This window comes from Catharus ustulatus, chromosome 8 (genome assembly GCF_009819885.2).
Source record: "Catharus ustulatus isolate bCatUst1 chromosome 8, bCatUst1.pri.v2, whole genome shotgun sequence".
Classification (NCBI taxonomy): Eukaryota; Metazoa; Chordata; class Aves; order Passeriformes; family Turdidae; genus Catharus; species Catharus ustulatus.
Genome location: NC_046228.1, coordinates 31203794 through 31228102, shown reverse-complemented (window position 1 = coordinate 31228102; position 24309 = coordinate 31203794). Strand labels below are relative to the sequence as shown.

General features: G+C 51.9%; 3 protein-coding genes across 5 annotated transcripts; all 3 read left to right on the top strand.

The window, feature by feature from the left end:
* The first annotated feature begins 1451 nt into the window (after positions 1-1451).
* On the top strand, positions 1452-7689 carry LRRC20 (leucine rich repeat containing 20). Its single transcript, XM_033065955.1, has 3 exons — positions 1452-1972; positions 3424-3591; positions 7057-7689. The coding sequence occupies exons 1-3, from the start codon at positions 1843-1845 to the stop codon at positions 7206-7208; spliced, it is 450 nt and encodes a 149-aa protein (XP_032921846.1). The 5' UTR covers positions 1452-1842; the 3' UTR covers positions 7209-7689.
* On the top strand, positions 7247-12711 carry NPFFR1 (neuropeptide FF receptor 1). 3 transcript variants are annotated; one of them, XM_033065929.2, is made up of 4 exons: positions 7247-7262; positions 10507-10800; positions 11395-11494; positions 11823-12711. In XM_033065929.2, exons 2-4 carry the CDS (start codon positions 10611-10613, stop codon positions 12604-12606), a joined length of 1074 nt encoding a protein of 357 aa, XP_032921820.1. In that variant the 5' UTR covers positions 7247-7262; positions 10507-10610; the 3' UTR covers positions 12607-12711. The 3 variants fall into 3 exon arrangements, with proteins under 3 accessions (XP_032921820.1, XP_032921819.1, XP_032921818.1); XM_033065928.1 differs by lacking the exon at positions 7247-7262 and adding an exon at positions 8723-8801; XM_033065927.2 differs by lacking the exon at positions 7247-7262 and having other exon boundaries at positions 10288-10800.
* Positions 12712-14124: 1413 nt separating this feature from the next.
* PPA1 (inorganic pyrophosphatase 1) lies at positions 14125-24195 on the top strand. The gene is made up of 11 exons (XM_033065947.1): positions 14125-14230; positions 14357-14421; positions 17177-17230; positions 17629-17748; positions 19391-19477; positions 19742-19868; positions 20306-20433; positions 21807-21892; positions 22120-22189; positions 23273-23312; positions 23864-24195. The coding sequence occupies exons 1-11, from the start codon at positions 14167-14169 to the stop codon at positions 23893-23895; spliced, it is 873 nt and encodes a 290-aa protein (XP_032921838.1). The 5' UTR covers positions 14125-14166; the 3' UTR covers positions 23896-24195.
* The last annotated feature ends 114 nt before the right edge of the window (positions 24196-24309 follow it).

Sequence of the window (24309 nt, the reverse complement as noted above, 5' to 3'; positions counted from 1 at the left end):
AAAGGGAGAGGCAGTGGAGCATTCCCCTGGGGTCTGTCAAATTTTTGGAGGGCATAACCTCCTTTTTATCCCAATTTCCCGGCTGCATTTCCCTCTCTCTTTCCCCATTGGCTGAGGTACTCGACAGGTACAGACTTCCCAAACACCTGATACCTGAGATTCCCCTCTAATGTATAACTCTCCCTTTTAATTTTTAATTCTTACCAAATTCATGGTTTTTCCTCATTGCTTCTTTTATCTTTCAATATCCAATTTCATTTTTCAGCAAACCTACAGTTTGTTTGTAAATACAAATATATTTTTCCATTCAACAATCCTTCCCATTGTTTCTTTTATCTCTCGCTGCTAGTCTTGTCTACCAATAGACCCACAGCTTGTTTGTAAAGACAAATCCATTATTCCTCTCACCAGGAAAGGGGTTGTTTCTCTGTATCCCATAGCAGGAGTAGCATTCATCTCCATATCCCAAACTGGGAGAAGGGCATGGATCCCTATATCCCAAATAAGGAAACAGGTTGCATCCCCTTATGCCAAACCAGGAAAGGGCATGCATCCCCACATCCCACTGAAGGAAAAGAGACCCATGCCCATGTCCCAAACCGGGGAATAGGATTCATCCCCGTATCCCAAACCAGGAAAAACACGTATCCAATACCAGGAAGGAGAATGCATCCTAATATCTCAGACCAGCCAAAGGGATGCATTCCCATTTCCCAAACCGAGAAAGGAGATGAATCCCCATACCCCATGCCAGGAAAGGGGATACATCCCCATACCCAAGCCAGGGAAAAGGATGCATCTACATTCCCTGAAAGCACCATCCTGGAAAGCTGGGAGTCTCACCCCTGAGGGACATGCCAGCCCCAGCACAGCCTCCCTCCCTCCCCTGGGAACGCTGATCCTGCCGGTTATTTTTAGCATCCCTCTCCCAGAGGCCAGAGTGGCTGGTTTCTCCCTCCAGCCCTGGATCCCCCAGTCCGAAGCGCATTCCCGGCGGGACCGGTGGCCCGCCTGCACAAGAGGATGGGCGAGGCGGTGGCCCGGGTGGCCAGGAAGGTGAACGACACGGTGGAGAACAAAACGGATTCCCTGGGTAAGCCCGGCGCTCCGCCTGGGGCCCGGACAAGGATCGGGTGTCCGGGAGCAGGGCTCTATTTTTCACTGCCACAGGCTAAAAAAAGCTGTCAGCGTTCCCTCCCCGCGGCTCTGGAGGAGAGAAAGGCTCCCCCAAAGGGCCCTCAGCCCTGCAAAGTTAGAGGATAATCCCACGGGATGTGTCCCCTCCTTGAGAGCAGTGGCAGGAGCAGGTTTTTCCCCGTGTTGCCTTGTCAGATGTGTGCTTCCCCACAATTTCCCCATTCCCACCTAATACCCAAGAGCAGGATGCAGTTCATCAAAGAGAGAGATGAAAGCCACTCGTTTTTATTCCCACTGGATTCCCGGCCCTGGGATATAAACCAGCACACGGAACTTCATGGCTCAGGCTTCTCCACATCCTCCCGAGAGAAACGTGGGAGGATGGAGCTTGCAGTGCCTTTGGGAAGGGGGCAGGAAGCCCCATCCTGGGGCTGGGATGCAGAGTTTCCATCCCTGGGGTCTCCTGGGAGGGAGGGGAAACAGAAACCACCCAGGACAAAACAAGGCCACGAGATGAGAAGCACAACCAAACGTTTTTCCCCTCCCCACCGTGAGAAATCCAGCCCAGGGAAATCCCTGCTCCATCCCCACCAGCGCTGGAAAAACCACCCCCAGGGAATGAGGGACACAGGGGAGAGGGATGACTGAAGTTTTTAGACCCCTGCCCGGGTCTCTCTGAGCGCAGATCTGGCCAACTGCAAACTGATGGCCTTCCCCGTTGGGATCTACAAAGCCATGAGGAGCGTCACCGAGGGCATCCACCGCATCTCCCTGGCCAACAATGAGCTCAAGTCCATCACCAGCCGATTTGTCACCACCTTCAGCCAGCTGACAGGTAAGGGACTGCCACTTCCAATCCTCCGGGACACTCCTGAAGCCCCCAGGCTGCTTCAGAGAGGACAAAGCACCCAAGAGTCTCCCCTGAGCTCACACCTCGTTGCAAGCATTAGTTCAGACCCCAAAAAATCCTTTTTTCCTCATGCCTTCTGCCCCCTGAAGGACGAGGACACTGATTCTGCTCTCACCCAGCCTTCCAAACTGGTGTCAGGGTCACTCATCACCCTCCAGCTCCTTCCAAGGATGGGGCTGAGGATGGAGGAGGACGGGAAAAGCATCTTGGGGATAACAACGGGATATGGCAGATATGGGGCAATCCGGGCTGTGCTGACTAATTAGCGAGACAACAGTGAGAGTTAATCACTGCAGGAGATGGGAGCGATCATCAGCACCACGGGGACACCTCCCTGCGGAGCCCAGAGATAGCAGCCAGAGGGTAATCCGCTAAAAAATGGCCATGCAAGCATCCAGAGCATCCAGCACCGCGGTATCGAACACAGAGGACGGCACTGGGGATGCTCTGGCAGCCTCTAAAATCAATTTTACTCCTACAATGTACCACACAAATGCCGCTGTGGTGGGCGCCTGGGGAGGCTTCCCTTGTTCTGGAGCTGTGAGAAAACCCCCGGGCTGGGCAAAGGAAACACGTCGAGCAAAGGAAATCAATTTTCATTTTCTCGACAGCACAACAAGTCCTGAAGGGGAAAAAATGCCCTTGTTTCCCAGCAAGGGCTTTGTTCCACCAGTGAGCCCATCACTCCTGCCATGAACTGTGCTGGGTCTCAGCAGGGACAGACTGAGACCGGCTGGGGACAGGCTGAATAAGGCAGGACCTATAAATACCAGGTATTAGCAGGGGCAGGGCAGCTTGTGTGGGTATTTATAGTGCAGAAAGCCCTGTGTCACTGGAGAAGGGCACTGGGACAGCGGGATTTGGGTTCTGTCCCCAGGAGTGCTGCTCCTGGCCCCACGGGAGCTCATTTCTGGGGTGGGCAAGCATCACAGATGGGCAAACTGTGAAAAACAGATTTCTTTTCATATCTAAAGACCTTCCTTCCATCATTCTCTTTATTCCTCGGAAGGGATGGCACATGAATATAGAGAGCTAGTGTTAAGCCATGACAAATATCCATTGGGGAGGTAATTGCACTGACCTTAGGAGGAAATAGTCCTTATTTTTTACAGACCCTGCTTGCAAAAGCCTGCCCAATTTCATTAGCAAAGCCTGAGAAAACCAATAAAAACATCGCTCCTGAATGTGGTATTCCCAGCAGGCAAATCTTCAACGGCAGCCATGGAAAACAGCAAAATAAAAGCCCAGTTTTTGCAGCTGGAATCCCACTGATGGACCTGGCAGTCCACGGGGCCAGAGGCTGTAAATCAAGCTGCTCGTTAGTTATTTTCCCACCTTTTTCCCTGCATCCCACCACCTCCCTTCTCTCTTTCCAGAGCTCAACCTGGCAGGCAATTACCTGCACCGCCTGCCCGAGGAAATCACCTCCCTGCTGCACCTCCGGGCCATCGACCTCTCCCGCAACAGGTTCCGGCGTTTCCCGGAGCCCCTGGCCACTGTCCCCGCCCTGGAGACCATCGACCTGGAAGAGAACGAGATCGCAGGTGAGGGGGAACTCTTCCCACTGGAAAAAAGGTGATTTAGCATCACCCGAGGGTGCATTTCCTGCTGTTTTCACCGTGTCCCAGGGAAAAGCTGTTGCATGAATATTGGGAACCAAGCCCTTTTCAAGCTGCCATGCTGGATGTGGCTTTTAAAGGAGGTTCCAGCTGGGGTGACCCAAAATCCCCCCAGATTTCCTTAAAAATCCTGAGCTGAATGCAGAACCCAGCCCCAGGAGTGCTGGGATGTTTGCTGCCAGGCTAAGCAAGGACATGAGCTCACCTGAATATTTCCCAGAGCAAACAGGAGCTGTTTAACACTACAGAATCCCTTAAATATTAAATTAAAGGAATGGTGAGAGACGCTCATCCGTCAGCCCTGCAGCGGCAGGAAAATCTTTCATGTGCAAAAGCTGAAGGCTTTGGAATCTCCAAAAGCTGGGCAAAAGGGGCAGCTGTTGTAGACAGATAAAAGGGGATTTATTTAGGATGCAGCTTTCAAAGGGCCCGGGCTGGAGCATCCCACAGCCCCCAAGGATCCCCAGGGAGGTCGATACCCGAGTCTGCTCAATTTTGCTGTTTTATCTGGGATTTCTTCAGCTGCTGCTGGGAAAGCTGCTGCCTGCAAACACGAGGTTTATTAACAGCCTCACATCAGCTGCTCCCTGGCTGTGCCTGTGGAAACACTGGAATTAAAAACTGCTTCCACAGGAGCCAGAGGAAGGCACGGCTTTTCCTCACCCTCTTTTTCTCTCCCACCTCCTGGAGAGAGCTCTCTCGCTTTTAGTACCCTCCATCACTTTTTGAGTTTAATTGACTGATTTCAATCCAACCTGGTCTCCAAACAGCGTTTTCCCCACTTGTTTTGTGGAAGCAGGGTGCTGGGAGAAGGGAATGCAGCTTTTTGATGTCTTTTTACCTGCTAAAATGCAGGGAGGAAAGGCTGCATCCAGCTGGATTGATCCTGGGTTGGAAGGAGAGCAAGGCTGCCAGGTTTGGTCGCCTCCCACCAGGTTCCCCTCGGCTGGGAGGTGTCCTCCAGATGTGGGGAAAACGAAAACAGAGGAACATTTAACCATTTCAAGCCAAAATGTTGTGGGGATGTGTCTGAGTAGTGCACATGACGCTGTCTGGCTGCAGAAATAGGTGATGTGAGCTTATTCAACACATTTTCTGCAAAGGGTAGGGATAGAAACCAGAAACCCAGGGGGTTTCAACCCATTTTTCCCAAGTTAAAAAAAACCTGGGCAATGACATTGCTCCTACCAGACCTTCCCAAATAGGTTCCAGGCTCCCCTGCACGTTAGGTTGTGTTTGTAGGGCAGTAGATCCCCTGGTTTGTGGTGCTGCACCAGTGCCTGCCCTCCTCTGCCATCCCAGGGATGCTGCAGGGCCTCCTGCCAGGGCTGCAAACCCGACTGAAAAGCTCCTGCTGAAACAGCTGAGTGACCCACTAAGACATGTTGAGCTGGAGGAGGTAGGTGATGTTTTCCAAAGGGAAACAGGAGTGAAAGGAGATTAATTAATGCCTGCCTGGAGCCTGTGGGCTCTGTGAAAGGAGACATTTAGTGCCACAAGCCGCCCTTTTCATCTAAACAAGCTCTTAACCCTGGACTGTAATTATGTATATATTACTGTCAGTGCTTTTAACTCTTTCCCTGATAATTAGAGTTATAGCAAATCAGCATTTTAATGTCCCAAATCCATAGGGATGTTTTGGTGCCTGGAGCTTCAGCTTCTCTTTCCCTTATTCCTCAATTAATGGTTTAATTGGGATGATGTTGAGACTGCTGCCAAGACTGGGGAGGTCACTGCTGGGGGCAACAGCGGTTAATTTTTGTACTTTGAGATGGGACAAAGGGGGATGGTTTCAAAGACAGAGTAGGGTTGGATGGGATATTGGGAAGAAATTCTTCCCTGTGAGAGTGATGAGATGCTGACATAGACTCTGTGGATTCCTGGAAGTGTCCAAGGATGAGGCTTACAGCAGCCTGGGATAGTGGAAGGTGTCCCTGCCTCCACTCAGAGGGTGACACTGGATGAGCTTTAAGGTCCCTTCCAACCCAGACCATTCCACTGTGGTGTCACATTCCACCTACTGTCACATTCTGCTTTAATCAGGTAAAAGCCTTTTCCCTCCCTGATTTTTGCTAAGCTGGTGAAGCCAGGGTGAATAATTCAGGCTGCACTGTGTGCCCTGCCTGTCCCTTCATGCCAGGGGTGAGTCACTGCTCCTTACCTGGAATTCAGGTGCAGAGCTGCTCCCAGCCTGGGAAGGTCTTGGTCCCCAAAATACTTCACTAAACTCTCTAATTTAAGCAAAATGGGTGAAAGCACTTTTAACTTTATCGTGCTGCGTAAGAGGATGATTAAACTTCTTATTCTCCACTGCATTAGACAGTAATTTAATAGGAAGGTCTATGAAAAAAAAATATTACTTTTGCGCTTCAAGGGAATAAAAAGCAAGCAAAATTATGTGGGGGAATGGCAGTGAACAAATCTACCATGAAGAAGAGTTATTAAAAAATTCATGTGAAGTTCTGCCTGATGAGATATGTGCTCCTAGGGAATTTGTATATGGAAAATAACACACTTTTCTGGAAGAGAAAGAGGGAAAAAACAAAGGCATCAAAGTGTTTGAGTCTTTTTCCAGCACAAAATAAGTTTCATGGTTTAAAAATCAACATAATCATCTACGAGATATAATTACAACACCGCAATTCTGCTTCAGGAGCTGCGATATAAAAGGTTCTTGTCATTTTGGTGGCCAAATTAAAAAGAAATTTTAAGGTTTGGGTAGATCAAACAGGTGGGCTTTGCAAGCCCAAAATATTGCAAATTGTAGCAAAATCTATCCCCTTTTAATGAGCTTAATGGTTAGGTTTTCATATCAGCCTCATTCCTCTGCTCTCAGTGGATTCACGTTGGGACCATCCAGCTGAGCTGCACCTTTTGTTCAATGCAGAGTTTGTAAATGTAATGTTTTCCAAAGGACAACACCCACATTCATGGAAATTGCAAAACAGAAGGGTGCCTGTTGATGGCTGAGAGCCATTTTGCAGCCTGTCCAACAAGGGCAAAGACCACGTGCCCTCCTGTTAGCTTGGCTCCTGGGCATTGCAACACCAGGGATAAAATCAGGGAATAAGTCTTTGCACCCCAATTTAGTGTGCCAGCACTCAATTAGTGCTAATTAGCACTGGGAGAACCAGAGGGCAGTGGTGTCTGCACCTGGCTGACACATTCTGTAGAATCACAGGATCATTTAGGTTGGAAAAGACCTCTGAGCCCATCGAGTCCAACCGATAACCATTTGCCTGAGCAGTCAGATAAATTATTTCACCGTGCTTCTGTTTGGATCAAAGCCTGCAGACAGGCAGGAGCGGGGTTTGCTGCAGGCTGTCCATCAAGGGGAGCTTTCATCCCTTCTGCCCCTGCAGAATTCTCACCTCCTTGCTCTCTTTCCAGAGGTGCCGACAGATAAATTGGCCTCCATGGCACTGCTGCGGAGCCTCAACCTGCGGGCCAACCCCGTCGGCCCCGAGGTGCGGCTGCTGGTGCGGCCCCTCGTCCCCTTCGAGCTGCTGCTGTCTCCAGAGGAGCCCATCCCTAAAGCCTGACAGGATCCCAGGGAGTCCCGAGGGGTGACAGCCCACCAGAGTGGTTTGGCTTAGGTCAGTCCCTGCTACGCCCCAGTTTCTGTGCCAAAGCCTCAGCCAGCGGGTCCCAAACCCGAGCCAGCGCCTCGTTTTTCCTAAATTAAAAGCCAAACAGCAGGGCTCCCCCGTGGAGGGATGGCTCTGCCAAATCCCGAGCCAGGCAATCTCCTGCTTATGTGTTTTGGGCATGCAGAGGAGCTGCGACACGTGTGGTGGGAGGTTTGGGTAAAGCTGGGGGGGATCTGGATGCTCACCCTCCCACCTGGGCGGTGACAGAAGCAGCCGGGATGGTGTGGGACATCCCTGCGGCTGGAAGGGCTCTCCCTGGAATTGCTGACGTGGTGGTGTGCCAAGTGCCTGATTAAATGCTTTCCTGTTACCTCGGGGGGTTTGATTCTGATTAAATTCGAATTACCAGTCTTGTCCTGAAAGAAGCCCCTCCGCACAGCTGCTCACTGCAGCCTCCAGCTGGATTCTCCCACACTCAAGCAATATTTCTCTGGAAAAATCCTTGTTTTCCAAGGGATTTTTCTTCCCTTCTGTTTTTTCACCGTGGAAACCAAAGCGACCCAATGCCAGTGGGTGCCCACACACTGCTCACCCCGTGGGTGTCCCCAGAAGTGTGTCCCCACTTCTTGGGTGCTGTGGGTCCTCAAGTTGTGCTGATTCCCTTCCCAGGAAGAAATGTCCTGGAGAGAGTGGCTTCTTGGTGGCAGGGAGGCCACTGCCAAGCACACCCATGTCCCTTAGCAGCTGGCTGCCTGCTAAAAAAAAAGCAAACTCCTGGGAGAAACCCCAGGTGTTATCTCAAAACGCCTTATTTAAACATCTCCCTTGTTTGTTCCTTTGGGTATTTAGGGGACAAACACTTCCCAGTGGTGTGTGCGGGCTGGGGACAGCCAGGAGCGGTAAATCCTGTAAATATTTGACTTCCAGACTTGCCAAACTTTGGTAAAAGATTATGCTAAGAGATGTTGGGCATGCTGGAGGAGCTGGGGTTGTGGGGAGCAGCCTGGAGCCAGGAGCAGCATCCCTAAACATCGAGTTGCTTTCCCGTGTGCGGATTGATGTGTGGGGAATCTCTCCACTCGTCTTGAGGCTCCTGGCATATTTTCCTCCCGGGATGGAGACAGGAGCGCTGCTGGGGACATCGGCCACCAGCTGCCATCATCAGTGCGGGGACCTCGGCGGCAGCGAGGGGACACAGACCCCGACCCTTCCTGGGGAGCGAACCTGCTCCCTCCCTCTCCTGGTCCCGCGTGGGCTGCCCGCCCCCGCGCTGCCTCATCCGCGGGGGGCTGCGTGCGGGTCCCCCGGTATCCATGGCGATTGGAGGCTGTTTCTCCCCCCTCCCCTTCTCCGCTGCAGCCGGCGAGCAGCCGCAACCGGCTCGGCGGCACCGCGGCGGCGGCACCGGGGCTCCGGACCGGGCGGGAGGGACATAGGGAGGGGGCGAGGGCGAGCTGCGTCCCCTTCCCGGGCAGCAGATCGCCTCCAGCGGTAGCCACTGCATGGCAGCGATGCAGCCCCCGGAGGAGGGTCGGGCCGGCGGAGGTGAGTGCCAAGACCTTATTTATTTTATCCCCCGAAAAGCTACCCACCCCTCATCCCATCAAACCCCCTATTCCATCAGACCAGGCTTTCCCTGCGGTGGTTTCCCACAGCATCCCTCCCCGTCCGGTTCCCCCATCCCCTCGTCACCACGTCTGAGATGTCAGTGCTGAACTGAGGACGCCCGCATCCATCCATCCATCCATTCCTACCACCCATTCATGCATCTGTCCTCTCATTCATTCATCCATCCAGCACCAACCCGGCTGCTCAGCAGCCCCCTCTTCTTCTTTCCCCATCTTCCACCTGGCTTTTAAAACCACCTCCGATTCCACAGGATACCAGCCTCCTGCTCATGCTGCACTGCAGCCCCAAAGGAAAAAGTCCAGTAAAGTTTTAGGCTCAATATCACAGGTTTTGGGCAATCTCATTACAGTCTGTTAATGTTCCTGCTTACAAAGCTGGGTCACGTATCTGATATCGACTATCTGGAGAATCTTGGGCCCTCGATCCCGCTACTTCCTTGCCTCTCCAAGAGGCTTTTCTCCCGTGTCGGCTGCAAACCGCTCCCCCCCAGCGCCTTTCTGAAATGTGCTGCCCAAATCCTGCACCCAGGACTGGGGTATTAGGGGCTGGATAGGGTCCTCCTGCCTGCCGGAACCTTGAGGAAGCCGGTGGTCCCGGTGGCTGGGAAAAGCATCTCGGCTGGCGAGCTGAACACCGGCACAGGCACAGGGATGGGGGGATGCTCCAGCCGCCCATCACACGGCGGCTTTGGAAGACTGTCTCAGCGCAGGGCTGACCTGCAGGAGCTTAGGCTGAGTCCTAAAGCTAAAATGTGCCTTTCCTCGCCTCACCGCTGCAGCCTGGATTCTCCCGGAGTCAGTCCCGTCACCGCTGCAGGCAGCTCCTGCCCACGCCCGGCATCCTCCCGCATCCCTGCCTGAGTGCGGCTGGGGAAGCCCGAGGGTGGGAGCTGCCGAGCCCCGCTCCCCGTTCAGTCCGTAGTGACAAAACGCGCCTCCATCAGAAGCTCCCAGATAATGATCGGAATGACAGTTATGGCTTTAGATGTGAGGGGAGGGGAGGGTGTCCTCTGCCCCAGCCCCTTCCCCTCGGTTATTTGTCGAGGAGAATAAGATTTGGCGGAATATCGAACTGTAAACCTTGGAAGCACAAGGGGAGGCAGCGGCAGCCGCCCGGGGACAGGGATGCTCTCAGGCCAGCCCTGACTGGGAGCACACGGACACAGCTCCTGTAAGGCCGGAGCATTGGAGTGTCGGGATGTGGATTGGTCTTCCTTGCATCATTCCCTAAAACAAGTCCCATGAGATCAGGATGTCTCATCAAAAGAAAGATGCAAATAAAAAAAAAAAAATTCCTCATCTAAAGAATGATGCAAATAATCATGTCATCAAGTAATAACGATATCAAATAATAATTGTGTCAAATACTAAAGATATCAGTGGTATCAAACAATAACGATGTAAAATAATGATTTGGCCGAGGTGCAGTGGAACCTTGAGCTGTGTAACCCGAGGAGGAGGAGGAGGCTTGTTGGGGCATGAAGATGAGTCCAGCAGGACATGTCCCAGCCAGTCTGGTCACTCGAATAAATATGAAAACCCACCTCTGGAGGCACTAAGAAATGAAGGCAATAATTGCTTTATTCTCTCCCGGCTTCATTTCCCTGCCTTCCCTTCCCCAGGCCCTTCCAATGGCACCTGGTGGCCCAACTCCAGCACCAGCCACCTCCTGAGGGAGAACTACACCTTCCTGGCATACTACCAGCACTCCTCCCCCGTGGCCCTCATGTTCATCCTGGCCTACACCTTCATCTTCCTCATGTGTGTGGTTGGCAACGTCCTGGTGTGCTTCGTCGTGGTGAAGAACCGCCAGATGCGCACGGTCACCAACATGTTCCTGCTCAACCTGGCCATCAGCGACCTGCTGGTGGGCATCTTCTGCATGCCCACCACCCTGGTGGACAACCTCATCACAGGTGAGCAGGGCAGAGGAAGGGGAGAGAGATGAGGAACGGAGAGAAAGTGTTTTGTGGCCATTTGTGGTAAAATTAGTTTGATATTAATGTTGCATTTGCATATTTGTTTGAAGTTCAGTCATTCCTCACCAAGCAACGCTGAAAAAAAATCCTATTTTTTCTGCATCCACCTCCTCCTGTGCTGGCTCAGCTCTGCCTGTTGACCTTTCCAAAGATAAGGGAGTTGGGAGGGCTCAGCTGCAGCAGCAGCCAGGCCATAGGCCAGGGTTTGTATTTATTGATTATGGGGAGTGATTTATTTATTGCCTTGGTATTGGGGTCAAAGAAACAAGATGAAAGTTCTTCTGATTGAGGATCCCAAAGTCGAGAGGAAAAATGATAGCCACCATGTTCCTTGAGTTTCTAAGTGTAATGTGTGTCTTTTTTACCAATTTTGGGGTTCTTCAAGGATCCACGCTGCTAAAGGCTATCTCCACACAAGCCCCTTGTTAAGAGCAGGACTTAGCATCCCCCAGCAACAACAGTGAATGGGGACACCTAAAGGGAGCTGGGTGAGCCAGAGGCACCTACACCTTCCGTGGTGTCCCCTCACAGGTTGGCCCTTTGACAACACCATGTGCAAAATGAGTGGCCTGGTGCAGGGCATGTCCGTCTCCGCCTCTGTTTTCACGCTGGTCGCCATCGCTGTGGAGAGGTATGTTGGCATGGGGACTTGGGGGTGTGGGGACCAAGCAACCTCCAGCAGGTCCAGGTGCCCTGTGGGGTTCCCATTGAGGGAAAGCTCCTGGGAATGTCAGGAGCCTGTCACAGCTCTTCAGGAGGACCACAAGGCTGTCCACAAGGCATTCCAGCAAGGTGTCCTTCCCCACACCAGGTGGAAAACACCAATCTATCTCTGCCACCAAAACATGTAAAGAGCAACCCACCTCACCCTTCATTCCCACCCCAGGTCCTGGCCACCCTCCTTGCCCAGGGATGTCCCCACCAGGTGCCCAAAGCCACCACCAGCTGTTCTCCCACAGGTTTCGCTGCATCGTCCACCCCTTCCGGCAGAAGCTGACGCTGAGGAAAGCCCTGCTGACCATCGCCATCATCTGGGTGCTGGCCCTGCTCATCATGTGCCCTGCTGCCATCACCCTGACCGTCACCAGGGAGGAGCACCACTTCATGGTGGACACCTACAACAACTCCTACCCTCTCTACTCCTGTTGGGAGGCCTGGCCTGAGACGGGGATGAGGAGGATCTACACCACCGTCCTCTTCTCCCATATCTACGTGGCTCCCCTCGCCCTCATCGTCATCATGTACGCCCGCATCGCCTTCAAGCTCTTCAAGTCGGTGGCGCCTGCCCACAGCAGAGAGGAGCCGGAGGGGAGGAGGATCTCCAGGAGGAAGGCCAAGGTCATCAACATGCTCATAATCGTTGCCCTCTTCTTCACCATCTCCTGGCTGCCCCTCTGGACGCTGATGCTGCTGACGGACTACGGGCAGCTGAGCGAGGGCCAGCTCCGCCTGCTCGCCGTCTACGTCTACCCGTTCGCCCACTGGCTGGCCTTCTTCAACAGCAGCGCCAACCCCATCATCTACGGCTACTTCAACGAGAACTTCCGCCGGGGCTTCCAGGAGGTCTTCAGGGCTCCCCTCTGCCAGCGCAGGCCCTACACCCCCCGGAGCCACGGCCGCGGGACCCTCTTTGGCACCCGCAACCGCATCTTCACCCAGGCGCCCACCAGCGACTCCCCAGCCGCCTCCAAGTCGGGGCTGCCGGCCCCGCGCCACGCCAGTGTCCCCGCGTGGGACGGCTGAGGAGCTGTGGCCACCAAACCACTCTGGACCAAGGGCTTGTGGGGCGGGGAATGGGGATTTGCCACGTTATGGCTGCAAGACATTGAAATAAAGGTGTATCCTACTGATGCCTACTTGATGGCTTCGTTCCTCTGCTTCCCCCATGGCACCATCCAGAGGGACCCCAGGTGAGCCCCATGGCACTACAGGCCCCCTTTCCTCTTTCCCAGTCCAGGCACGGGGCCAGGGAATGCAGGGTTCCAGGAGGAGTGAGGAAGAGCAGGCTGTGCTGTGCCATGCTTGGCCTTGCCACGGAGAGGCAATGCAGCACCATGCCGTGCTGGACCAAGCCGTGCCATGTGGGACCATGCCAAACCACGTTGCCATGGCCATGCCAGGCAGGACCAAGCCATATTGTGCTGGACCATGCAACTCCAGGCTGTCATGGCCATGGGGAATAGACCATTCCATGGCCATTCCATGGATGGGCAATGCGGTGTCCATGCTGCACCAAGCCAGGCTATCCCATGTCATCCCATGCTATCGTGTCCCTACTAGACCAAACCACGCCACACAGGACAGTGCCACTCCTGGCATTTGTGGCCATTCCAGACCACATCCCACCCTGCTACGGTGGCCATGCCATGCAGGACCAAGCCATGCCATGCCAGTCCATGCCACCATTCCATGCTGTTACACCCATGCTGGGCAGAATCGTGCCATGCCAGATTGGACCAGCCCACTCTTCTGTGTCCATGCCAGGCTGGACCACGCCACCTCTTGCCACCGTGGCCACGCTGAACCATGCCAGGATAGGACCATGCTGTGCTGGTCCATGCCAGCCCATGCTGTTCTGGCATGGCAAGCAGGACCATTTCTAGCCAGGAAGGATCATTCCAAGCCAGGAAGGATGATTCCAAGCTGGGAAGGGCCATTCCAAGGAGGGAAGAACCATTCCAAGCCAAGAAGAGCCATTCTAAACTGGGAAGAACCATTCCAAGGCGGGAAGCACCATTCCAAGCCAGGAAGAGCTATTCCAGGCTGGGAAGGACCATTCTAAGGCAGGAAAAACCATTCCAAGGGGTAAGGACTATTACATACCGGGAAGAACCATTCCAAGCCAGGAAGAGGTATTTTAAACCGGGAAGAGTCATTTTAAACAAGGAAGGGCCATTCCAAGCCGGGAAAAACTATTCCAAGCCAGGAAGGACCGTTCCAAGCCGAGAAGGAGCGTTCCAAGCTGGGAAGGACCATTCCAAGCCAGGAAGGACCATTCCAAGCCAGGAAGGACCGTTCCAAGCCAGGTAGAAGCATTTCAAGCCAGGAAGAACCATTCCAAGCTGGGAAAAACCATTCCAAGCTGGGAAAAACCATTCCAAGGCGGGAAGGGCCATTCCAAACGAGAAAGCACCATTCCAAGGCGGGAAGGGCCATTCCAAAGGAGAATGAATCATTCCAAGCCGGCCGGGAACATTTCCCGCGCCGCCGCGTGGCGGGGGGGCGGGGCCGGGCGCGCGCGGCGCCTGCGCAGTGGTGCCCGCAGAGCCCCGGCCGGCGGCGAGCGCGGGCGCGTGCGCGGCGATGTCGCGGTACGGCGTGGAGGAGCGCGCCGGGCCCCACAGCCCCGAGTACCGGCTCTTCTTCAGTGAGTGCTCCCCGAGCCCTTCCCGCCCCTTCCCTCCCTTCCCGCCCCGCCGCCGCTCAGCCTGAGCCCGCTCCGCTGGGAGCCGCCGGCGCGTCTCACGCTGGGCCCCCTCCCTTTGCCTTGCAGAGGATGCTGCCGGGCGCTACATCTCCCCCTTCCACGATATCCCCATCTACGCGGACGCCGGGAAGGTGAGAGAAGGTCCTGGAACACGCAGGGCATCGGGGAGTACTGAAATATCCCGGAGATGCGGGGTCCTGAAACGTCCAGGGGATCTGGGAACACACGGGGATCCGGGGGTGCTGAAACATCCAAGGACCAGGGGATCGGGGAGCATCCCGGGAACCTGGGAGCATCCCGGGGATCTGGGAGCATCCCGGGGACCAGGAAATCCTGAAACATCCAAAGGACCAGGGGGTCCTGCAGCCTGAGACGCCCCGGGGGAGGCTCCCAGTTCCCCACACTGCAGGAGCACCGCATGGAGTCGTTGTCTCATCCTGCAAGGAATGGGTTGCTCGCCATCCTGGCCTCGGGTGGAGCGACCCAGGAGAGGAGAATGGATGAGCTCATTCTCATTTTTTGCGTCAGAGATGCGAGTGGTTGGCTCGAGCTTACCCATGCAGGCGTCTTGGGTTAGCTAAGCAGAAAACTGCCTTTTTTCTTTTTTTATTTTTGTAATATCTACACCCATTCCTATGGGTGCTGCATGATGTTTCAGGCTTGGGTTTTGGCTGCAGCATGGCCTGCGGTATAATCCGACACTGAGCAGAGGGTGAGGATGAACAGGTTAAGTTCCTGCTCTGGCATCTCCTGGGACCTCCTGCCTGGCAGAACCTGCCCCTTGCAGTGCTGCAGGGCTTTCACATCCTTCTAGCAGCAGTGGTTAGTCAAATTAGGCTGTTCTGAGTAAAAAATGCCCCAGTTTCAGGAAATCAAAATGGTTGTGTTTCAGTTTTCATTTAATTTTTTTTTCAGTGCTGCCTTGGGGCTCTCTGATGGTGTCCTTTACTGCTGTAGCTTTTTATTTCTCTGACATGTACTCAAAAGCTGTGCAGCTCAGGAAATGTAGTGGAGCAGCTACTACTTGTTAGAGAGAGCTGAAATTCAAGGGTGGGGAGTGGTTCTGGGAAAGGAAAAAAGAATATGCAGAGTTGAGAGATGAACCTCAAAAAAGCAGCTGATTGAGCTACTGAGGTGAAGGTGATGGAGCACCTGAGATGCTCTGAAGTGGCTTTTGCCTTCTCAGTGGGGAAAAGATGGATTGTGGTCATCAAGCACAGTGGTGAAGCAGTGGCTGAGTAGGGAAGCAGTTCCCAGTGCAGGTAACCCAGACAAGGAAAAGTCCAGATAATGCCACGATGCCTGCAGAACACGGAAGGAAGGAGCAGGGAATTGAGTACAGAGGTGAGGGGGAGTTCCTTGAACTGGTAATGCTCTGACAGGGGAAACTGGGCTGCTGGTGTGCCCTCAGGCACACAGTGCTGCTGCCAAGCTCCTCTGTGCCAAGTCATTCAGAGGAAAAAGTCTCAATGGCTGAAGGTCGCAGTTCCTGAAGTTACACAATAGTGCTGGTCCCTTGGGGCTCTCTCTGTGGCTGGAGTGCCTCAACACTGGGGTTTTACTCACCACTCAGCAGGTGGGCTGCCAGCTACATTACAGGGCCCAACTTGGAGCAAAAGGTTGTCCCACTCTGTCTGGGCCCCTTGATCTTTATCCTCAGACTCCTAAGACGCTGAGAGGATTGCAGGGTGGTTTTTTCAGTCTCAGACTGGGCTGTGTTGACCTTACCTGGACCTGTGTCATTGTAAAGGGATGACCTTGGGCTGCTCTCTGTGTGTCTTTGGCCAAGTTGGACCATGGGGAAGCTTCAGTCCTTGCAAGATGCAGCCCCAAGTCATCTTTCCGTGCCTGCAAAGCTGTAAGTGCCCAGCCCAGCCTGTTCCAGTTGCCTCATTCCTTCCCTCAAGTTAGGAATAAAAGTAGTTCTGTGCCTTTCTGCGTGCAGAATGCAAATGAGCAGTGACCCCCTGCAATTAAGGGGCTGTAATAAAGCTCTGCTAGGGAAGGGTGTGGGCAAAGTCAGTGATGTAACAGCACTTGTTGCACAATATCAATCCAATTATGGGGCAATACAGGTTCGAGGGACTTTGCCATGCTAATACTGCTTAGGTTGGGGATTAGAAACCTTGCCCAGGCCAGGGAGCAAGGTTTGACTTTTTGTTAAAAAGCCATAATCTCTTCAAACAGCAGATGTTAAGGTTCAGGCATGGAAAAGCTTGTTTTCTTGGAGAGGAGGCTGACATTGAACTCTCAGCCCAGCTGGATCAACAGCAGATGTTTTCAAGTGTCACCTGTAAACAAGATACAGTGAGATGTGGTTCTGCATTTCTCTCCCACGTTTTTATCCTGACACCATGCCACTAGCAAGGTCTGCTTTTACAGCAGTGTCAGCTTGGAGAAAGGGCATCCTTGCCTGGATTATGACTAGACTATTTGGGAGTGATGGTCTCACTCATTCAGGGCAGTACATAGATACCCAGACTATTAAATAGATGGCTTTACCTTTTTTTCTGAATGGCCAGAGTGGCTCTTTCTGGAGCATTAAACACTTTGGATTTAATAAATATGGCCCAAACCCCATTTTTTTAATGTCCAGAGTAGTTTGTATGCAGCTGTTTGCCATTGAATTAACCTGTTCTGTAGCCTGGGAATGTGATGGGGATATTTGTAGGTGGCAGTCTGTGGGAACCTAATCTGGCCTTTGGGTTGTTTTGTGGGATTCAGCTTGGACTGACTGACTGAGCTACAGGACTTTTATCAGCTGTCTCAAAATTAGCAGCAGAAAAAAACCTTATGGTTTCAGGTGAACTGGCTGGTTTCTGTGCTCAGAATGTGTTCCCTAGTTTAAAGATTCCTTCCCACTCACTACTCTTCTGCTTTCTTCAGAATGTGTTCAACATGGTCGTGGAGGTGCCTCGATGGACAAATGCGAAAATGGAGGTAACTACACTACACTTCCAGTCTTAATCCTTGGCTTTGCTGATCCCTCCTCAATTCCACACTCTGGAATCAGAGTGGTTTCTAACGTCTCACTTCCTTAATGCTGGAGTTCTGGTGTGAAGGCTGAGATTGCAGAAGTTGGAATGCCTTGGTGCTCTCCCATGGCTTCTGATTAAAGCAGTATTTACTGGCTCTTAACCCTATGTGATTCCAAGGCTTGTGAGTGTGCTGGAAACCAGATCCCAAGGGATGGCAATGCAACAGGAGTTGCCCAGTATCTGCCATTGGCATCAGCATCATCTCCTGGCCTCTTGGCTTGTCAGTTCCATTAAAAAAAACAACCAACTTTTTCATTCATAAAGGGTGAAGCAGAGGGACTTATGTAACTTTTCTTTCAGATTTCCACAAAGGAACCCTTAAACCCAATTAAGCAAGATGTGAAGAAAGGGAAACTGCGCTTCGTAGCGAACGTGTTTCCCCACAAGGGCTACATCTGGAATTATGGTGCCATCCCACAGGTACTGTGCTTCATCCCAATGGCTTATCCATCCTGGTGGGGAGGAGAGAGGGTGCCTTGATTGCCATTAATGAGCAAAAAGGTCAGCAGAGAGTCTGATCTGGAGGGTGATATTTACAGCTGGTTGTGCTGAGGGAGAGAACCTGTCAGGAAATCAGGGATATTTTTAAGCAGAAATCCCAAGTTTTAGGCTTCTGTCTGATGTTATAAACAAGCTCCCTGAAGGATGAGCAGCTGCTTGGAGAAGGGTTGGGCAGGAGCTGCCAGGTCCTTCTCTGTGGCTGAAGGGAGCTGTCATTGTGCATCTGGCAGTGCAGTGCCTTCAGTTCCTGCCTGGCAAAGCACAAGGTTTTATCCTAATGGTGCAGGATTTAGGCTGAATCTTTATGGAAGACTCTTCTTGCCAACGCCCACCACTGCACAGATGTGCTTTCCCAGAAACAGCTGGCAAGGTGGGATCATGATAGTGGTGGCATCTGGAGACGTGCTCTTAAATGGCTGGGGACTGCTAGATAAAGAGGGACGTCAAACAAGGCTGCTTGCCTCTGATGTTCTCTAAGGCTGGAGTTTCCTCCAGGGAAATAAGCTGTCAGTGACAGATCACAGGCAGACACACTGAATTTGGTATTTCTGCTCTTGACAGTAGCACATGTTGAGTGTTTTCCCCACGTGGCTTAACAGAGCCTTGAAGCTGAGTTGTTTCCTGCTTGATTGGTTTCTGGTGCCTGTTTCTTTGTGCACAGTTGTGTTTTGAAGCCTTTGCTCTGTCATGTGTTTGTGGATCAAAGGTGTTTATGCTTCCTGGTAGAGAAATGTGATAGTGTTTGTGAACAGCCCCACAGCACCCCCAGGTGTGTAAAAACATTCTCCTGAACACTCTGGATCCATCACAAGGTCTTGACTGCACTGTCCTTGTCCTGGTATGCAGAAGTTTGGGAAGAAAATTCCTTTTTATGTCTCAAGCCTCTTAGGAGTACGTGTTCCTTATGATGCAAGCAGGCATGGAGTGCTTTTCACTCCTAATCAGGAGCCTGTTTAAAACAGCTCTTGTTTTTGGAGTCAATTAATTGGCTTCTGGAGTCGTGTCCTTCAATGTGCACTCACCACTGTGGGTGAGATGCACTGGGGAGCACAGTGGGACTCCACGTTCTTATCACTTCTCCAGGGTTAACAGTGTCTTAATTGTTTAATTGAAGGGAAACAATACAGCCTGTCTGTCTTCCATCTCTGCTGGACTGCTATCTGGAGTTCAGGAAGCTTCTGCTGAGGAATGAATAGGGAGAGGAACAGGCAGGAAGCCAAATCAGCAATTGCCCTTTATAGATGTGAACTTCACCTTTACGCAGCTGTGGGACAGAGGAGGAGGTCTGGAAAGTTGTTGAAAGGGGTTTTGTGGGTAGGAGGGAGCTACTTACCTTTTGGAAGATGAAACCTTTTCCCTTGAATTCAGACTTCCCAGGCACAAGGGAAACAGGACCCCAAATAGCTGACCTGGCAGCAGGTGTGGAATGGGCCATCCTCTGTTCATTCCAGGCAACTGCATGCCCGAAATAAACCTGCTTTTTAGTGCCTCTTTAAACCTGGGAGTTCTTACTCTTATATATGGTTGATTTTGGTGTTGGTTTGGGTTTTTTTTTTCCCAGACTTGGGAAGACCCAGGTCACAAGGATGAGAATACTGGTTGCTGTGGAGATAACGATCCGATTGATGTGTGCGAGATTGGGAGCAAGGTAACGCATCCTAAATGTCTCCTGAAACGTGTAATTAATGTCTCCAAAGTCAATTATCCAGGGACATTATTCATTTCCTACCTCCCCTCCCTTAACAATGAGATGTTTCCCTCTGCTGCCCCTGGAGATTGTTGCTGAGATGAGCCAGGGCTGATGAGCTGCTGACAGCAGGAGCTAATTTCATGGTACCTGGCTCCTTGCTGAGCTCCTGTTGTGCACTCCTTGGATGCATCAGTATGGACAGCAAGGCCTTTGTCCTTGCAGGTCTGCTCTCGGGGAGAAGTCATCCAAGTGAAGGTGCTGGGCATGCTGGCTCTGATTGACGAGGGAGAGACAGACTGGAAGGTGATTGCTATCAACGTTGAAGACCCAGAGGCAGACAGCTACAATGGTGAGTCACAGGATCAGTGCTTCCCTTTGTCACCTCTGCAGGAGGTGGGGACAGGGCTTGCTCCTTCTTTGCAGTGGTGTTAATCAGATGTGATGCTGGAAGGACAATCCTGGAGCAAAAGATTTCATGGAGGTTTGTCACACGTGGCATTCCAAACACAGGGTGGCTGTCCCCTGGAAGGAAAGGGATTGTCCCCCAAGCCTCCAATCAAAGCTGTTTAAATGTGTCCAGGCTCCTGGGGGGAGGATGAAACACTAACTTCCCTGGGGAGATACTCACTGTGTCTTCGGGGAACCTGTCTGAAATGTTGCTAAGGCTGCTTGGGAAGGGGCTGAAAGAGGCACAGCCCAGAAGGACTCAGCCGAGCCCCATAAATTTTGTTATTCAGTGAATTCTGTTACTGTTTCTGGCTAACAAACCCCGTGTCCCCTGCCCAGATATCGAGGATGTCCGGAGGATGAAGCCTGGATACTTAGAAGCCACTGTGGACTGGTTCAGAAGATACAAAGTACCTGATGGCAAGCCAGAAAACCAGTTTGCTTTTAACGGGGAGTTTAAAGGCAAGGTAGGATCACCTTCCTTTGCACAAAACCTGAGCTCAGGGTGTGTGGGGACACGAGTGAGTGGCTGAGAGAATGGATTTTTATGGGGCTGCTGATAGTTGGTTTCAGTTCATCCTGCTGTTTTCCAGCCTAGTGAGTGCAGGAATACCAGAAAAAAAAAGGCTGGGGTTATCACCGTGGTGTTGTTGAATATTTTCTTCATGTGGGATCACTTCAGGGCTGGGAGCCTCTGTGTCAGAACCAGGTGGAAAACACCAGGTTTATTTGCTCCAGCTCTGGAGCAAAGGCAGCCTGACATCACCCTTTGCCTCCCTTACCTGTTGGCTTTGTTCCACTGCAACCTGGTGCAAGTTAAATGTAACTCAGGAGTTAAAACACTTCTTCCTTCGGGCATGAAGTGTTCCCTCACACCCTGTGAGTAAGGCTCTGCCTTGGCAGCACTCTTCCTCTGCCTTTTTCCTGGTTGGATCAGATAAGTTGCTGCTCCTGAGCAGGTGAAATCCTGTTTTGATGTCCTCACTTCTGCCCTTCCTGGAGTGCTGTGAGGGGTTTAGTGAGGTGACTCAACTCCCAGAGCTCCAGAGGTGCTGCAGAGGAGGGGAGTTCTTCCAAAAGCCCTGGCTGGGAAAGAAAATGGAAGTCATGAAGGGCTTGTCCCCTTTGGCTGTAGCATAGCACTAGGTTGGTCGGGCTGGAACACCTTGCTGCCCCTCAGGATGGGTGAAACCCGCCAAGGAAACTGGAAAATCAGGATAAGGAACCTCACACATGCTCTGCAGTGTTTTCTTTGGCTTGGTTTGGTATCAAACCAGGACATTAAGTGCCGGTGTTCACACCAACAAAGAACTGTGTGTTTCTTTCTCCAGCTGACAGACTAATGCTTGAGCATATATTGCTCCTTTTTAAGGAAAGAGGCTGATATGCCTGGATACAAATTAATTTTTAAGTAGTTGCAAAGCCAGATCAACTGCATGTCTCTTCCTGCTGGTCTGAATTATTTGCCTGGAGTGGAAGTGAGCTCCTGGATAGGCCTGGATCAGTGAGTTGCTGGAGACAAACAGAGGGAGGAGCAGCAGGGTGGAGGTGCCTTTATAATGGAGCATTGGCCCGAGACTGTGCTCAGTTTCTTTTGGCCCCAAGCTCTCTCTGTGACCTTGGCAGATCCTCCCATCCTGAAAGCAAAACAATTCTCCTGTACAATCCTGGTTGTTTCAGCTGGGAGTTTCTTCTCTTCCTGAGCAGCACCAGAGAGGAAGAGGTTTCTTCCAGCCCCTTCCAGAGCTGTCTAAAATCAGCTCCTTGTAAGTGATAGTCTGGAGAAGGTGGTCTGGTGCTTCCACGTAACATGATGTTTGTTCTCATCTCCCAACTTCAGAATTTTGCCCTGGATGTCATCAAAAGCACCCACGAACACTGGAAAGCTTTAATAACAAAGAAAACTGACGGAGGGGAGATCAACTGGTAGGTTAATGCTTGTGGTAATGTGCACCTTCCTCTTCCCTGAACTAAAAACCCTGGAACTTCCCTTCCTGAGTGGTGCCATGCTTTCTGTTAGCTGCTGGCTGTCTCCCCAGGCCTTCCCCCTCCTCTTGGCAGCTGTTAACTGCGATCCTTAATATTCCATTATTTAATGCTCCCTGGGGGAAGGCTGGGCTTGCACGTTCTCACAAGTGCCCAATGTCTTCCAGCACCAACCTGACGGTGTCTGACAGCCCTTTCTGCTGTAGTCAAGACTGTGCAAAAGCTACTGTGGATGCAGTAAGTACCAGTTTGAGTGGCCAAACCCTGGGTTTATTATCGGGAAAAATGGAGCAGTTTGTGTGGTGAACTCTATGTCAATGGCACATGGCACACTCAGAATGTTTTGGGTGGCTGAACACCTGCTTCTGGTTTAACAGGATGGATGTGGAGCAAACCAGACGTTCCTTCAGAGGCTTCTCCTTGCCCTTAGTCATCCAAGAGATGGAATCCCAAATAGAGTTTGCGTGGAGGGCTAAACCTCTGAGCTGTAGCTTGGCTGTCAGCTGTTCTGAGGGGGTTTTAATATTTGGGCTTCCAAGAGCTTCACAATACAAGTCTCCCTTTGAGAAGAGAGAGTCCAATTCCCCAGGGATTTTGCACACTTGAGGATGAAGAGCTTGACATTCCTGGAGTAGTTGTCCTGTCCAGCCTCAGGAATTAATTGTGTCTCCCTAGATTTAAGAGTAGTGCTGTTGGCAACCTGGAAGGGCTCAGAGGGAGGGGACAGGAAAATCAAAATGCAAATCTTGCTTCTCTCCCATAACTGGAAACCCCAGTCTCTCTGTAGCCTTGGAGAGACCTTTGAAGCCATTGTCTTGTTTTCTAAAGTGCTGGTATCCCAGTTAGGGGTCTCAGTGAGGTTTTTGAAAGGCCTCATGGAGCATGTGTCACCAGACAGGGATTTTCTCCGTCTTTGGCTGTTGAATACCAGGGAAAGCTCTTCAGAGGGGTCCTCAGAGAGTCCTTCATGCCTTTATTCTCCCATGTTTTTTAAACAAAAAAAAAATTGTTTAGGTTTTTGTAGGTTTAAAAAAAAGAGCAGCTGCCTGCAGCTGTGTAGACTCTGGAGTGCGAGCTGCTTGTGCTGGGAATGAGATGGCCCTGGAGCCTGCAATTGGAGGAGAGCACCTTGGGCACACAGGGCATCTCTGGAATGGAGAGGCTCTGGGAATGACAGGATGTGAGCTCAGTTGTTCCCCCACAGCTCACTAGCTGCCACAGGGTCTTAAACAGTGCTCAGGAAAGACTTGTGCAGCCCTAAATGATGTGTGGAGAGTGCAAGGACACCTCTGGTCTCTGACAACACCCTTCTTGTTTCAGGCACCGCCGTGTAAAGCTGCCAGCCCCATCCCACCTGAAGGTGAGTTTCAAAACCCACCCTGACATCCCAGTACAGAGCAGGGGCTTCCTCAGAGGAATTGTAGGAAAATGAGGCTCTGAACTAAACCTGGATGTTGTTATAGCCAGGGCAAGGCCCAAGGGCAAGCTGAGGGCGGTGTTGGGAGCAGAAAGAGGAGATAGGCTGACACTTCCAATCCCTTCATGGGGAATAAACCTGTGGAGAAATGCGTGTCTTCCACATGGGCATGGGAGTGGGAGGTCAAATGCCTTGCCTCCCTGATTCAGCTGAGCCAGAGGAAAGCCTGGCTTGCTGTCCTTGCCTGCACCAAGTCATGGATGCTCCTAATGGCAGCCTGAGCAAGGGCAACAGCTTTGGGAAAACAAATCCACACAAGCAGGGCCGTGCCAGAACCTGTTTGCTGTGCTGAGGAGCTGTTGCCAGGAGCAGAGGAAGCTCCTGAGCTGGAGGTGACACATACACACTGCCATGTGACTACTTATATGTAAGTGTGTATAATAACTGGGTGGCTCACAGGGGACTAACCCCCTCCTTTTTTCTGCCCCACACAGTTGACAAGTGGTTCTACTACCAGAAAAACTAAGTCCCAAGGATGGTGGTGAGACAGCTGTGTCCTTCCCACCGAGGAGCTGCCACACACAGGAATAGACCAGAAAAAATAGCTTCAGTGTCAGCAAGAAGACCTTGCCTATAACTTTGCTGATTAGAATTCCATACCTAGCAGTGACGTGTCTGCCGAGGCCCGGTGGAGGCTGGAAGAAATAATTTATAAAATCCAAACACCCTGCTTGTGCATGGTCATGTGGTGTGCTCTAAGTCGTGACAGGAGATCGCTCACCTGGGATGTGTACGGATGCTAGAAATAAAAAACTACTGAAATCCAGTGCTGTGGGGCTCCTGTCCTTTCCCTCCCTGGAGCTGAGGTGTCACAAAATCACAGGAATTCACCGAGTCAGCCTGTGGTACTGAGTGCCACGTCCAGTCTTTCCTGGAACAC